Here is a 17487-nt window from a genome sequence, read left to right as displayed (position 1 = left end):
TTGATCTCAAAGATGTTATTACACTCTAGTATATTAAATAGAAATGTAGTATAGTGAATTGAAAATAAACTTTGTTTGTTGAGTATTTACTTTAGCTTTTGTGTGAATGCTGCAACAACAATAATAACAGTGAACATGTCATCCCCCTTGTGTAAGATCCTTTAGGTCAAACAAGTGTGCAACCTTGTTTGACCTACTGTTACAGCAGCCGCTGGGCTTGATAGAGACTTATAAGAGGTGACATGCATTATATTCCATGGTTATGACCAAATCTGATTGGGGTCGTTACTGAGGGATGTAGGGAGCAGAAGGAACTGTTCTGTTCCATCAAAGCAAACACAAATCAACAGCAGCTATACAATGTGACTGCTAATGGATACAACTAAAGCGCAAGGGTGGTGATTTTCACAGGAATGTCACCGGACATCGCAAGAGGAGCAGATTTAGCTGTAATTTAATTTAATTTAATTTATGTGAAAGGAATTTAATTTTATGGTTTCTTTTTAATCTCAGACTTTCCTCCATTGATGAATTAAGGCTCATTTTGAGTGTTGATAAATGAAAGTCTGCAGGGTACAGACATAAAGTAATGACTATGTGTGGGCGATACAGTGACGGTATTACCTATCGTGTGTGCGTGTTGCTGGAGTGAGATAACAGGCTGGTCGGGCCTGTAGCTGTTGCCATGACAACCAGAGATAGCTGTGCTGGTGAGCAATGATGAGGCAGTGCGTGTTACAGGTTTCTGGAAAAAAAACAAAAACAAAAAAAAACAAATACTCTTTTCACTTTTAAATGAGGTAGATGTCCCAGTTATGCATGTGATTGTGGTAACATAAGTGAGTGTTTGAGTAATTTCTTTGTCTGTCCACCCTGCCTTTCCTCTAGGTCCATTCCCCCTCATGTGATATCACAGTGTGTGACATCACCAAGGCCCGGAGCTGATCAGCATTCAAGCCGCACATCAGCCTCCCTCCTCATACACACATACACACACACACACACACACACATACACAGGTGGTGACTGAGCATGCTCACAGCACACGTCTGCCTGCTTGCATGATGATGCCACCGCTAACACATAGGCAACATAACATAAAACAGTCAAATACTACTAATACTACTGATTGCAGAAGTAGCGAGATCCTCTGCCTCAAATACTATGAGTTGATAAACACTTGACATATGAACAGGGAGAGAGGCTTGATAGCAGAGGACATAGAGGAGGTAATGGTTATATAATATTATACTACATACGTTAAAATCAATCAAATCGACATCCTATAATGTATTGTATCTATCTGCTCCTGGTAATTATTAAAACAAAACTGTGCAGCACATCAGCTGGTCATTGAGCAATAAACCTCATTTCACTGCTGCTAAATGACCATCAGGAATTGTTGGGTTTCTGTAAATAATATCACAGAGTATTTTCTGCTCTTTTAAGAAAGGCACTATGAGATAACTGTTGTTGTGATTTGGCGCCGTATAAATAAAATTGAATTGAATTGAATACAGTATATCAGGAGAGTTTGTCATTTTATACTTTTTCATTGATGTATGGAAGTAGTTATGGACTGATTAAAAAGTCTCCTAAAACTGTGTTTTCAAGGGGAGTTTCTGGCCTTGGTTGAGGAGAAAAAATAAGGCGAGGGATAGGCAAGGGTCTTAGGCATACTAGGGTCAGTTGCAGGGGGCTCCACCAGACCGAGATGTTCCAGGAATAATGAAGCGAAACATCAATGAAGGGTGGCTCCTGGCTGATGACCCTGCAGCTGGCCTGAGGGTGCTGTTGGAGGTTGCGACGGGCAGTTTTGCCATGCAGGTTTTCCTGTGCTGCTATATGTATTCATGAGCAATTTATTAAAGATGGCCTCCCTAGTCTGAGTAGTCAAATACAGAGCTGTTTGCTGACAATTCCAGAGTCAGATGTTCAGACATCCACAAATATATATATAGCAATGTACTACACTATATATACGAACACACACTATGTTTAACTGAAGGTTAATAATGCATCCTGGTCTCGTCCACCACAAACAACACACCAAAGTGAATCCTGGGTAGCAGCTTCTGCACATGTTTCAATAAATAATACAAGTGCATTCCTACAATTGGGTATTTGTCTGAAGTCAAAAAAACAAAAAAACAAAAAAAACAAGCTATATCAATATTTCCTACAGATGCTGCCTGTGTCACTCAAGAATTAAATTACTCTGAGATTGACACTTTGTCTTGACAAGTTAGTGCAAACTTCTTACCTTGTTGGAGGCCATCTCGCTGACCGAGTGTCTTGTCTGTAGCGTCTCCAGCTGATCCAGACACCAGTCCAGCTCCTCCAGGGTCTCAGTGGCCAGTTTCTGGTAGGCCTCCTCTGCAGGGGCAAGACAGGAGGGCAAGGGTTCAGTAAGGGCCCGCTTCAGAGGGCTAGTGGACGGTCCAGGCCCGGGGTCTCCCACCCCACATACAGCTAAGCTGGGATACCCCGAGAAAACACATGGGTGACTCTTCATACTGGACAGGTGAGCCAGTTGTACGGGTCTGGGAGTAGGGCCTTGTTGTTCTGTATCCTAACCCAGAGATGCACACAGGACAGGACAGCTGTAGCAAAGCTCACTGATTCCCTTGGAGACAAAAAACCTCCAGTACAGTCCTACAGTTCAAATCCAGGATTCTTCCTTTTAAGAGTAAGCCACATACAATCCCAGGGAGTACAGTCATAAGTCATTAATGACAAACAGCAACCCTGGGTCAGTTCTGGGTGTCCAAATGAAGGTAAAATCACAACAGAGGGTACAGGAGGCAACCCACAGAGTAAAAGAAGAAACAGCACAAAACAGAAATCTCACACAGACAGTAGTACTCACTATCTCCCATTCACAGCACTCATATCACAGTCAGCGATCTAGGTGTATGAGGTTTACACTATCATTCATAAGAAAGATGTAATTCCAGTCGTGTAGCAGGATGAACAGCAGTCTGCTTAACAGGCCCATGTCTGCCTTAGGAGGGATGGAGGGAAGACAGGGACGGTGGAAAAGAAGATCCAGCGAGAGGCTCAGAACCAGTCAGGATCCATGTAAATACTGTCCAGCACGGAACAAACACGAGATCGTTCACAGAATCCTGACATGGTCAACAAATACAAAGACATCTCACACACACACACACACACACACACACACACACGCACACACGCAAACTCACACCAGATGAAATGCTAACCATAACACATCATGATTTTGTATCCTTAGCCTCTCTGCCAATGAAAACATCCATGGTATCCGGGAAGCAAAAGGTATAATCCGGTGTGTGTGTGTGTGTGTGTGTGTGTGTGTGTGTGCTGGATAGTGTTTCCTATAGATGCTGTGTGTATAGGGGGTGGGCTGCTGTTGCTTCGGCGTCCCTGGTAGCCAAACGTGCTGCTCTCCCCAAGCTGTACCTAAAGCCTGAGAGGACTGCACTGTGGATGGGGAAGGGAGAGTGACAAAACATGGACTGGAGTATCAGGGGAGTGGAGCCAGAGCTAGGAGCTCCTTATACTGCGTGTGAATGCATGCTAATAAGTGTTCAGCATAGAAACACACCAAAACAGAGAGGTAAACAAAACAATATGGTAAAGAGGGAGTGCTAACATCACAAGCCTTATATCAAAGTATCCTTCAGTTTCTTTTAATTTTAAACTTTAAGACATTTCCCTCTCAAAGTCGGCATATGTTAACAGATAATGTCACCTTGTCAGAAGCCAATTAATATTGATGCCTTGACTAATTTGAGAAAGCACAGGCTTTTAATGGTATGTGATCTGGGATGGGGGGGTCACTTTAGCTGTAAATCAATTACACAGACAAAAGAAGAAGCAGATTAAAATACAAGGAGCTAACTGAATCACATAATGCCATACCAGCTTTACATTTCAGTTAGAATTTGGACTGTATTAAAGCCTTTGGGAAAATAATATGGTGTCTTTATTCAGGTTTAAATAATAGAAATGCTGCTTTTTCACTTATCTTTAATTCTTGGACAATTTATTTTAAAAGTAAATCATGCAAAGTTTACAGCTCTTGGTTGCGTGTGTAGTTTTTAGGCCCTGGATATTTTAAAGGGCTATATTTGGCATTGAACTATTATATTATTTCCATGCAGGGCTATTTAGTGTATAGGCATAGACACTGACCATCTCTAAACCTCTTTTGCCACCTCCCATTTGCAACAATACCCCCCCTCCTGCTTCATTGTCTTTGACAAATCTCTCCCTCCTTCCTTCCATTAGTCCCCTTCCTCTTCCGCACTCATTCGTTTCCTCCGCTGATCTCTGAACATCCTTCCTCCTCCCTCTTTTGTCTCCTTTCTGTCTTTCTCTCTCTCTCTCTCCCCAGTGTGGTGTCAGTGGCTGGGGTGCTACTCTTTCTGACAGCAACTGCACTGACGTCAATGACATTCTTCTCATGCTTAGTGCGACATCAGACACCGGCGCTCGGAGAGGCCACTCTGCTGCACAGACGCAGGGCTGCAGCCAAACTATGTACCGGAACAGCTCGACAGGGAAGTCGGACTGTGAGAGGAGGAGGAGGAGAAGAAAGGGGATAAAGGAGAAAAAAAATGCATTGACATGCATTGCAGAGTCTGAACTATACTGAACAAATACTTCTTCATATACAGTGTGTTGTACTTTTACGATGCATCAGCCCACATGCTTGGATGTTCAGCAACTTTAGTTACATTTTAAGACAGTATCATGTGCCAATCACTTAGACTTTTATAAAATAAGCCTGTAAGATATTATGGATTCCAACAGAATGCACTATGTGAACTACATTTGTTCCGATTTATGACGTTTAGTTTCACTCTGGTTCATTTCTCATCCTCGTGTTGTTTTATACAAAGATTTTTTGTCCCTCGGCATGGAATTTTCAAATAAACTGCTGATGTTCTTAAACCAATGTTTTGGGATTTTGACTGGTGTAGATAAAATGGGAATTACAATATTGGTAAAATGTTCACCTGTAGCACCTCCTCTCTGTCCCATATGGATAGAGAAAGAACTGTCCATCTCTTGGAGGCCTGGGTTTTTTAACTAAAATATTCTATGTATTTGGGACCTGACACCACCCCTAAGTGTCTTAAGCCCTGTTGTTTTCCATATAAACTACAAGCTGCAGTATCAAGTAGGGAGGGAAAGGTACAGTAATTTAGAGTAGTGGCCTCACTCATAATTGCATAATGTAACATATACATTAATAACACCTTGGATTGAGTATATGGGATGTTGAATGTTAAAGCTGGGTTAGGCAATATATTTCAGAAGCATTCTTTTGTTGTATTTGTTAAAATTCTCTTTATATTCCCACATCAATCAATACATCAGCACAGATTTTAAAAGTTTATTGCCTGCAAACATTAATTAAAACTTTATAATATGATTTTGTTACCCTGCTTGCTCTGCTAGTCTCCCTCTCTTTAGCTTTAACCATCTGTTCTTATCCAAAATAGGTAAAATGCCACAGAACTACCAGTAAATCTTTTAAATGATTCTAAAATATTTTTCTTTATCCGAACAGTGAGTCAATGACAGATGAGAGGACCGAAATGCCTTGACAAGCAGGAGACAGTGTGATGAGCATAGATAGGAAAGCAGAAAAAAAGAGCACTAGCATCCTATCCCTGACTGATTTACTGAGTTACTAATTACACTTCCGTTATTGTCTTCACCAGCAAGATGACTTAGTTGCCGCCTCAGCAAGCCTTTGCATTACAAGTAGTCAATACTCTCAAACATTCATGGTCATGACTCACAGCTGTCACCAGTTTATGGCAGGCCCATAATGGCTGTGCACCATTATGACTGCGTTCCAAATATAGCACAATGTCACCAGTTCCTCATTTATAAGCAGGTTATGTACCGGGGATGTGATTTTTGGGAGGAATGTCTAGACAGATCTCCCTCAAATGTGGAAGAACGCAAATTTGTCTCCATTAATATTCACATTGTTGGATTTTCATTTTTGTACTTGTGATTAATATAATAAACATGAGTGTTTTTACCTCTTATATTATATTGATGAATGTGTGTGTTTATGTGCACATGCCTTAGAGATAATTATACTATAGAAGACACTGTGAAATTATTTATTAAGGGTGGAGGTTATATGGTCTCTCCTGCAAACACCAGCTAGGTTACAGCCATTGATACTGCTAAACAGTCGATTATCTATGTCAGGTATGACTATATAAGGCCTGATAATCAATCATTTAAGTACTGATAAGTGCATGTTAAACATGGCAGCGTCATGACAATGAACTGGCGCCTGTATTGATTAAACCAAAAGTAAACACCTTGACATCTTGAAAGAATCTTTGCCTTGCCTCTGACTTGCCTGCAGATTAAAGATATTGATTTACCTTTGAACATAAGATTTAGATAACATAACATCCAGTGCAATATACAGATAGGCAAGGCTTATATATATAGGATAGATGTGACATGTCAGCTTTCAAAGTACCAAAGTAAGTGTCTTACCAAACGTCTGTAACTGCTGTTACTAGCTTTTCCGAAACTGACTGAAGATTTGACAACACCTTGGCTATAAAAACATTTTTTATCCATAAAAAGGCCACATCTATCCAAACTTCATAGAAAATAGCAAAACAACAGTTACTGACTCAAATATTGGTCTTGGTTTACCAGTTACACTGTCATTGTTTTCTCCTGTCCATTCGTTTTGTCCAATGAACCAATTCTCTGCAAAATAGGTCATAGATCATATTTGTATTCTGATCGTGTTGGATATTATGTTCATGTTCTCTGGCTCCCTGCACAGCATGACTGTGTCTGCAAGACCCTCACCACCACCATGCTGAAATCTTACAATAGAGAAAAATATCACTATAACAACCCCAGCTTCCTTCATTTCGACTTTAATCTAGTCAGCCTCCGATTATTAGTAAACGACTGGAACCACTACAAAAAGTTCTAATGCAGTAACACTTTACAAATACATTATAGTGTTATGAACCATTTATAAAAAATTTATATACTGCTTATAAATGATAAAAAATGGGAACTTAAGTAAAGTGTTACCTCTAGCTGTTTTAACTGAGTTGAAAATTTTCAACTCAAGCGAGAAAGTTGCATGACTTATGCGTGACAGCCTATCAGCGTTGAGATTGTCCGGAGGGAGTGATCTCAGCTGGCCGACAGACAGGGGAGTCGTGGAGGAGAGAGCTGGGAAAGCGCTGCAGCTTTTGGACAAAAAAAACCTGCAGTGGGACTGGATTATGCTCTGACAACTACGCTGTTTACCCGCAGGAGGAGCTCAGAGTTAACTGCTTTTATTAAATTAACTTTTTACTTTATTTTTTGGGGATTACAATGTTCATCTTCACTCGCGCTTCTCAGCAGTGAGCCACCGTATGTTTCCAGTTCCACTGTTATGAAATAAAACCTAAATGTGTGTCTAGTACTTGATTAAAATTATCTCTGTACTTTAAAGTTAGCATAGCACAGGCCTGATCGATCCGAACTCCAATCAGAAAACAAACATTTAAAAAGTTGCTGTTCTGCTGTCATGCTGACAGATCTGACAAATTCATATGTTTAACAAATCGGCATCATGTTGTAGTTAATTCGGCATCAGTTTGAACCGTTTATTGCAATTTACAGCAAAATGCATACTTTGGGTTCACACAACTGTTGTAATCGAGAGTTGTGTTTATTAGCAATATCGCAGTGAACACTCTGTCCAGAATTAAATTCACGTTTGGTCTGAATGCACAGTAATGCTAAAAATAGTAATAATGTTTACTGTTTCTATAGCAAAATCTATTCTTGATTCCCAGACCACACATCTAAATCAAACACACACACACACCGAGGACACAAGCCATTATGTTGCTGTCTACATACCTGTGAAGGTGGTCTTGGTGATGGGTGGTGGGTTACACATGGGTGATCTCCTGTCATGGGGGAAACAAACACACACACTGAGACATTTCCTTTCCAAAGCAATACAATTGGTAGTTTACGTCTAAATATTTTATTTAAAACTCTCTACATGACTCTTAGCAGTAAGAAAGCACCATGTCCCTTCACTAATTTCTACACATGTGGGGAGCACTATAGCAGAGGGTACCTTTAAAAAAAAGGTTGCTACTGTTGTTGTAGTACCCAATAAGAACAGCAGAGGGTGATCATAGCCAGACAGTGAGTGAGCAATGGACACACTACAGGTTTCTGCATAACGACCTCAAATCACATTTATTTAGTGGAATATCTGAGTCATAAAGTGACTGTGATTAATTATTGTGATATGCTGGCATGTTGACAATTGTTGTCTGTAATCAGGGTAACTCCTCCCGATGATAGATTTTCTTTCTTTCTGTTAAAATAATAAAATCTTGGCAACTTTGGAAACTTACTTGTTGGACGCTCTGTCTTGCTGTAGATTGGTTAATGCACCAAAGTTGTTCCGGACAGTTCTCAAGCTGGCAAGAACCTGAAGGGAACATGATATATTAGAACTGAATCATACAGTTTTCATCAATTTCTGAAAATAAAATCGGATCAAATGCTCACCTGTGCAAATGGTGTTACAATCATATCGTCACCATGACTGAAAGTCACAAAGACAACAGTTTTAATGTTAGATACAGATCTATAATATATTGACATTCGACAACAGAGCAGTGTGCTTGTGTTCTGGAAATGTCAAGTGGGGGAGGGAGGAGCAGAGGGTCATCACATTAGATTAGTTTCATCGTCTCTGATGCACTCCATCACAGCGACATGTTTACTCATCACATCAGCTAGCGGCTGAGGCCATACGTCACAATGTGTAATAGATTCAGAACAATTTAAGGTTTCAGTCAGAGAATTGAAGGGGTTCATTGATGGACATGTCTCTGTACACATTAGGTAGTTTATTAAATGCAATTTTTTAGCATCTACTAAGATATTCTCACAGCAAGTAAAACACTGTAAAACCTGCAAGCAGTCTTTGCACTTGCTGTACAGACATTTCCCTCACACAGCCACCCTTTCTTTCTCCATTTCCTTTCCCTCACTTTCCATTACTCTCCTTCTCTGCCCTAAACTACATCTTTTAGGCAATCATTATTTCATATTTTTAGTGACTTTTATTTATCCAGGGAACAGTCAGCTGAGCACTTTTCTGACTTTACTTTACTGATTGCCCCAGACCTTAAAGGCATGGCTCCTAGAATAGGCAGAATTCAAGAGCCTTCCTCAAGGGCACCTCAGTAGGCACTGTTAAAGGAGTGGCGTACACTACTCACTGAATTCAGGCAAAAGAAATTTTAGGTTTTCGAGTCAGAATCCTGCTGACCTCCGAGCTACAATATGACTGTGAACACGTTTGTTCAGGTGACAGGAGTGTGTTAGTATCTAGGGCTCTCAGCCCACTGCTCAGTTCTACAAGATCACAGCCACGTTGTGCAAACACTTAGTGACACGCAAGCTGACATGCCTGGCATGAAAGTCATAAGAGACGCAGGCTCGCCATGTGCTCCCTATCGCAACACAAATAGAAGGTATTCAGAGTAAAGATGATGGGCTATATACTCTCTGAGAGGGATGGAAAGAATCTTTGCAGATAGATCAAAGGAGGGACAAGAAACAGAGTTAGGTAAAGGCTGTTCAGATTTTACTACCTTTTAAAGCCTTGTTTTAAAGCTCTGTTTTGATGCTTTCTTGTACAGAATTTGAACTATGTTCTTCTGAAGATGCATTTAATGTTTCACAAGTTTAACTTTATTGTGAAGCTTGTATTTATTTTATTTACTTCATAAAGATATGCTGCCTTCTGCTAGCTATCTAAACATTTCTTGTATATGCAAATTGGCAGAAAAAAAAACATATAAAAGAATAAAGTATAATGGTTTTCAACGTGGTAACTGGTCAAGAGCTCTAGAGCAAAAAAGCAGCAGTAAGGAGGAAGTCTAAGGTTACTACAAGACATTATTCTTTTTATTCATTTCAAAAATATTTTTACTTCCTGTAGCACTAAGTGCACAGTTCATGTAACAGGATAACCACCATTGTGTTATCAGCGTATACATTGACCCAGAAGATGCTTGCTGGTTTGAGTGGAGTGTGTTCTACTACAGTTGTAAGGCAATTGTTAGTATGGAGTATTATAAATGTGCACTAATCCATCCCATTGTCTTTATGAGTTATGCAGACGTAATCGACAATTTGGCAAAATATCACATATACTGTCCTTGTGGATACTTTGGGACTGACCACCTTTTTAATGCTACTGGATATGGCTAAGAATAGATGTGACACCACACAATCAGCTGTTGGTCATGCACACTTCCCACCAGGGCAAAGATAAGTACCGTGGCAGCTTTAAGACCTGGTCTAATAAACATCCAGCTGTGACACAGATTCAGAGAGGCAGAAAAAAAAGAATTAACCACATTCGGCACAACAAGAAGCATTAGGGGGTATTTTATGAAGGCTCCGGTGGAAGCAAAAGACACCATGGACTCACATGTCACTGGCAATGGAGGAGTTTCTGGACATAGACTTGGGTGAGAGGTCATAGTCACTGTCGGAGCGGTAGAGGAACGACTCTCTCCGTTGGCTGTGGACAAAATTTGCCTGCAGGATGAGGCCTGAGCCCGGGCTGGCCATTGGGTCCAGGGGGCTACGGCCTGATGACGTGCCATTGTCCACATCAAAACTGCATATGGAGAGAAAGAGAGAGGCAGAAAGACACACAGATCAGAATCTGATAATGTATGCACAATGTATTGTAAATTTCTACATTGTTTTGATGATATTTGACAAATCAAGCAACATTACGCTAAACTCCAGAAGAATAACTAAGTAGTATAATTCTAAACAGCTAAGAGTCACAGTACATTTTGTCTGATATTTCAAAAGATGAAGGTAGGGACACAGTGTTTCAATTGCAAGTTCTTAACTTATAAATTTGAAAATCTGAACCTGAAATGATGCTACTTTTTAACATACCAATTCTTAAATGCACAAATTGATAAATTAACTTCTGATGAAGTGCTGTCTGTAACAGATTGGCTCCATGATGTGGCTCAACAATCCATGTAACATTACATGTTAGTGGGTCTTGGTGACTTCAGAGCTTGTTCGCATAATGACAAATCCCACATGAATATTTTTTCCACTGCAGCAGCATAGACTCTGCCATGCAATTCCATATGTTGCTGCAAACTGGGCTCCGTGGTCATGAGCTGTGACATTCAAAGCATAACTTGACATGCCTACACTGCACACGACCGTGTGAGCATATCGTGTACGGGTCCTACACTAGGCTCTACACTACTGCTGGCTGACATAAATTTGCTCGTAAGCTTAACCATTTCAAATTATAAATCAGTCAGTCCCTGGTTATCTGGCTGATTATTGGATGATTATGATTGGTGGCAGACTAATTGGCACATCAGCAGTTAGAACTAATTGCGCAAAATTCAAAGCCATCTACATAGAACCACAAGCAATAAGCTTTGTTTAAACTCTACACGGGGCCACAGGGAATACCTCTGCTCTAACAATGCCAGTGACTCACAGTTATAAGGCGTTTCTAAGCCAGGGACACCATTTCCCACTGGGATGTCACAATGAGCTCCTTAGTCTCCTAGGTGATTGGTCGCCCAGGTGATGACTAACGCCTGTCACAAGATATATCTGGCTAATCGCGAAGGCTTTCAAGCAATCCCATCTGGTGTGCATGCTAAGGTCAGGGGGGATTCCCCTAAGTGCGACACATAATACGCACAGGGATGACATACCCTGTGTCCTCATCATCATTCTCACTATGGAAACAGCCACACATATAATCCAACTTCCTCTACGTCTTAGCCAGTAAAGGACACCCTGCTCGTGTTAGAGTTAACCTACTAGTATGTTGCATGTGGAAGAGCAGAGTGCATACATGTGTTTGCCTGGTCTATAAAGCACATTCCAACGCTGAGCTAAAACATCCAGCTAACAATGAAAACCTTGCTTGTCATTACACAAGGAGAAAAAACACTGCTGTCACACTTCTTGTTTTTCAACTTGAGCTTGATTTCTTCCGGGTATTTCTCATCTTGATGATGTGATGATTGTCTAAGTTATTATCAGTGTGAATTGTGTTTATCATGTTTGTTTTTACTGGCGACCTGTCCAGGGTGTACCCCGCCTTTCGCCCCATGGTCAGCTGGGATTGGCTCCAGCCCCCCCGCGACCCTCTACGCATGATAAGCGGTTGACGATGGATGGATGTTTGTTTTTTAGGGGGCCACCCGGTAGACGCCTGTTCCTATTCCAATGAAGGAAAAAAGCCCCCCAATACATATGTGTCTTAAGTTTGGTTTGTAGGTTGTAAAATAGGGTAACATCAGATCACATCAGAAACAGTAGGTTGTTCGAGTGTATCTGAATATGCTCGACACAGTCCCAACGACACACAGGACATGCACAATGCTGTGCTATCTCTCTGTGATCTCTGTGAGTAGCAGCAGCTAAATGAGTGTGAGCTTCGGTTGTGGAACGGGATACTTTGGATGTCTGCCTGATGACCGAGGAAAGGGCAAACGTATTGTCTCCGTCCCTGTCCCTAACTAGCTCTTAGACAAACACGCACAGAGACAGAAAGGTAATATGTGAATTGCAATGACTCCAGGAACAATAAGAGTTACTTCAGTGATCACAAGAAGGCAAGGAACCTCAAACTCAGTCCTTTCTATCTGACTTTCTAGTAGTGTAGTAAGTATTAGTGTAGTACTGGTATTAGATCAGAAGCATGTCTTTTGTAAAATGTATTATCTACACACACACACACACACACACACACACACACACACACACACACCCTAATCCACACCTTATCAAGTGATCCATCTGTTTTCTTTACTGCAATTATGAAACCACAGACTCCCACAAGTGATTTATAAATTGTCATTCCAGGCACAGGTTGGTCTGTTCTCCAGCTGTTCTGTGTGATATGTGTGTATGGGTGTGTACATCATGTTTGCGAACAAGACAGAAACAAAGATGACAGACAGGGAGATAGTGAGAAAGTGTATGTTTAACGACTGATTATTATAAGTTGTTAAACATACACCGCGTTTTTACAAGCTGGTAAAAACACCAGCAGTGTGACAAGGCACCGAGCGTTTTTTCCACGCTGGGGGCTGAGCATTTTTTTCCCGTGGCACAGAGTTGAAAAATGTTCAACTTTGGGAAAAACGCAGCTTTACAACCAGTAAAGTTAGGCAGAACTACTTGCAACGGATTTTATGTATCATAGCAACCAAAGCAGGAGGAAAAAACAATGTGCCTCGAAAACGCCCGCTAGCGCTCCCTTCTGACAAAAAACACTTTGGTGGACATGGGCCCTTACTCTGACATCACAGCTTACACAGAAAGTGTGTGTGTCTGTGTGTGCGCAGTGTGACTCCAGAGACAAGCCCTCTTTGGGAAATGACAGAAATGATCTTCACAACTAGTTTATGGAGGTATTGCACCAGCAATGACATCACAGTAGGAATGTTTGATTCCCCCCCCGCCACCCCGCTCTGACACAAAGCAGCCGCAAGCATGAGTTGAAAAAAAAGAAGGAAAAAATGTCTACACCCCTGTGACTATGTTGTGAGAATCAACAAAAAGCACGAGTACAACTCGCAGGGGGATTAGGGTGGAGATGGGAAGTAGATCCAGCATTACTGTACTGGCTGAGACAGTAGGAAATCACAGTTTACCCAAAAAGAGAGTGATCCTAAACTAAGATATAACTGGCCTGGAAGGAGAGAGGAGAAAAACAAAGAAAGAATTTCATGCTTCTCTAGAGGTAGCTGTGAAATATACAGTATTATATATACTGATGAGTGATGGCTAATGTAGATAAATCTGCACTGGAGCTGCAAACATACATGCAAACATATTCTGCCAAAAAAGCTGACAAAACTGTATATTTACAAGTCACTTCCAGTAACATTTTAACTAGTTAAAACAGTTTTATTCAAATTCATCAGATTCATCTATTTCTATGTACTGGTTGAAATAATCAAAAAAATTATCTAATAAATATGTAATGTTTCAATTAAGGGATATTTGTAAACTGCAAAGCAAACACCACTGGCATCTATAATCTATGGAGAGCGAGAGAGACTAAACCAAGAAATTATACATACAGTAGGATAAAGGTTATTACAACATTATAGCACTAATTTAACATCCAAGGACATCTAATTCAGTGGAATCACATAAATGTATCAACCTCCCACCAAGCTGGCTATTAACTTGATAATGCAACCCATCACAATTTTCACATGCATTCGCAGATAATTTCAAGCCCTGCATTGAACGTTTAAGGACAGATGGTGTTGTTTTCTGGACAGACCCTCTGTAAAACCCTCTGGGACAAACTTATGATTATGCACGTCAACAAAAAGAAAACTTGACTTGCATGTTACTATTTTAATTCCTGAAAATGACACATATTCAGTGTTAAACACATACATGGATATCTGTATGAATGATCTGTGCAACAAACTAAATATTTTTGTAGAAAACAGCATGCTGGAGGGCTGGAAAAGCTGATGGCTGATAGCTAATCTTCACTGTAATCTAAGCCCAATATCTGTCAAATGTCTAAAGATCGTTACCTGAAAAATGACAATAAGACAGATAAACATTACAAGTATTACAGTACCCTGAATAGCATTCTGTGGTAAGTAATTTAGCTACAGTAGCCCACAGCTACATGAGTACATAGCGGTTCCCACAGGAGTAGAGTTTCATGCTTGAGTTTAGGTTGCTTGGGAGGAAAAAAAGAAAAAAGAGGGATTGTTTGTTGCTAGAAAACATTTCAGCTGCACTGAGACAGAGCATTGCTAGGTTAAAACACAAGACATGTACAGTGGTTGTAAGGGCACTGAGATAGATGAGTGGTGGCTGTTGTGACTTTATACTGTAGGACACTGCTGGTCACAAACATGCCTAAGGACACTGCACAGCTCTTTTATCCTCTCTCTGTGTCTTTGGCTCTCCATCATTTCTGTCTCCACCTTCTCTCTCCTTCTCCATCTGTCTCTCCTTCTAGCTTTCTTACACACACACACACACACACACACACACACACACACACACACACACACACACACACACACACACACTAAATGGCATAGATCAATGGCTCATTCATTTTCAGCCCTGGGTCACTTGAGCAATTATAAACACCACAGGAGTTGACGTGCAAGTGCTGTGAAGAGACGTACTAGAGAAAGAGGTCAGGACATAAGTGTCTTTGATAAATAAGCACTTAAGGGAGTTAGTAAGGCTCTGTTTTCCAACAATCATTCACGATTGGTGGGCCATGAAATGTCCAACAATGCAAGAGAGACAATACGTACTTCAAACTTGACCAAACAAGCACAACCAACAACAAATGTTTCTATAGAAGATCTAAAAACAATTCTAAGATGTTCTCTTACAGTAAAACTAGGACATACATCTGGAAAGAAATATATAAACTGGGTAAAATCTGCAGTTACAGGTCAGGTACAGGTTTGGAAAGAGTGGAGTAGTGCTGATCCGAACAGAGCTGCGTGTTGAAGCAGACAGAGGGAAGACGACACTCGATTTATTTTAGAAAGCTGTGAGGACAAAGAGGGGAGCAGGCAGTGGAGAACGGACAAGGAGAGACATGTCAGAGCTGTGTGTGTGTGTCGATGAGTATTACGAGGCGTGTGTTGCCCTGCACGCATGCAAGAAGGTCCGTACATGATCATTGAACTTGTGTGTGTTTCTAAGTGCAGAACAGCAATCCATGACAGAGGAAAACAATATAGATGCCAAAGGTGACACACAGAGAAACAAGAGTCATAATAGGCAAAGCTACACAGCACCTCTGCTTTACACGGTACTGCGTATCATTTTAAATGTTTAATATAACAGCAGTTGGAAAACAAATGTGAGAAAAGTAGACCAGTAGTATTTATATTTAGGGAATGTGACACTCTCAATGTGCTCTCTAAAGAGAGCGATGAATCCCGCCAGAGACACTACAGGAGATTAGAATGCGTTCTCTTTCATGTTGACTTACTAAACAAAATTTGTTGTCAGGTCAAAGATAGTGAAACCACCCCATATATTATCTCTTTATAACCACTGACAAATATGCAATGTCATTATTATGGATCAGAAATATGGGAATGCAGAATATATTGATGAAAATCATGTACTATTATGTAAAATGGTTATTAATGGGCATAACTCAAATTATCTTGGTTCACTTCTTATAGAGAGTCTTAGTTTTGCTGTATACTTGCCTTACAATGTTGGAGTGTGACTATGTTGTTGGGTAATTTTATTTTATCAATGATTTGACAGAATTGTTTTCTATGCATATTGAATATGGTTTGAATGTTTTTATTATAGTATGTGAATATGACAAATGATAGAGAGGCATCTGTTGTTCATTTCACTCTGCAAAAAAAGTCAGATAAGTGAAGGTAGGTAGTGAGCTTCAGTAACTTTTTTAAACTGATGAAATATGTCTGCAGAATGCTGTCTGTTGGTGTCGAATGTTTTGTCGGATTCTTAGTGTTGTTTACTAATTTTCCAGTTAGATATTCAGTTATTGAAATCATGACTTTTTAGCAGCTAATTGTGCTAAGATAACAATTAAACACTGATGCACTGAGAAGTTTGAGATATTTTACTAAGTGTACAAAAACATGATTATATTCCTTGATCTAAGGTACTGACAAAAGAATCATTTGGTATTAGTACTGAAACTCATGTACCCTATGGATTGAAAAATGTCAAATTCTCTCCAGCTCCAGAGATACATTCACAGCACTACATCTACTTTGCTGTAATCCAGCCTTAAAGATCAGCAGAAAGTAACATTTAAGCTGCTAAATATCACAATAACAAAATATTTATATCAGAATATTACTGAATATACTACAGTAGATGAAATGGGCCTAACATAGAATGAGTATAGGGATAGTAAAAAAACCTGTGCTTACACATGCAACAGTGAGCCTAATGTTGCAGCATGTTCACATCCAGTTACAGTTTGATATCCCGGCCAAAAAATGGCTTCATGTTAGTGTTCATAAACCTCTAAATCTCAGCACTGTCTGCACCGTCTCGTATGGAAAGCCATGACACAGTGGACAGACGTAACAGAAAATCAAACTGTGAAGAGGCCAGTACCAACAAGGCAGTCAGACAGAGCAGATAAGTGACCGACCGTGCACTGATAACCAAGATACATTTTCTTTATCTGGCCCATACTCACACACAACCCTTCTTAGTCACACTTTCACACATGAGCGGAAGCAGTTATGGAAACACACTCACACATGCACTAAGTGAAATTACCACCCACCAGCACATCAAATGCATGCAAAAAATGGTCTTTAGCAGATAAATCTTTAAGGGTTATGCCACATTCACTTGTGAATTTTACAGCTGATAACACAAGAC

General features: G+C 40.3%; 1 protein-coding gene across 8 annotated transcripts in view; it reads right to left on the bottom strand.

Moving 5' to 3' along the window:
- Nucleotides 1–17487, bottom strand: part of pde4d (phosphodiesterase 4D, cAMP-specific) — a 207137-nt gene that overhangs the window by 15988 nt on the left and 173662 nt on the right. For all 8 annotated transcript variants that reach the window (XM_038703070.1, XM_038703071.1, XM_038703074.1 and 5 more), the window contains 5 exons: nucleotides 10517–10708; nucleotides 8578–8614; nucleotides 8421–8497; nucleotides 7909–7958; nucleotides 2264–2376 (listed from right to left, as the gene is read on the bottom strand). In XM_038703070.1, coding sequence (XP_038558998.1) covers nucleotides 2264–2376; nucleotides 7909–7958; nucleotides 8421–8497; nucleotides 8578–8614; nucleotides 10517–10708 — 469 coding nt within the window. The remainder of the gene's footprint in view (nucleotides 1–2263; nucleotides 2377–7908; nucleotides 7959–8420; nucleotides 8498–8577; nucleotides 8615–10516; nucleotides 10709–17487) is intronic.

This window comes from Micropterus salmoides, unplaced genomic scaffold (genome assembly GCF_014851395.1).
Source record: "Micropterus salmoides isolate LMB-PRFRI ecotype aquatic unplaced genomic scaffold, ASM1485139v1 Ms_hic_scaffold_7, whole genome shotgun sequence".
Classification (NCBI taxonomy): Eukaryota; Metazoa; Chordata; class Actinopteri; order Centrarchiformes; family Centrarchidae; genus Micropterus; species Micropterus salmoides.
Note: the sequence above shows the minus strand (reverse complement) of the source record. Positions and strands in the feature narration are given on the sequence as shown.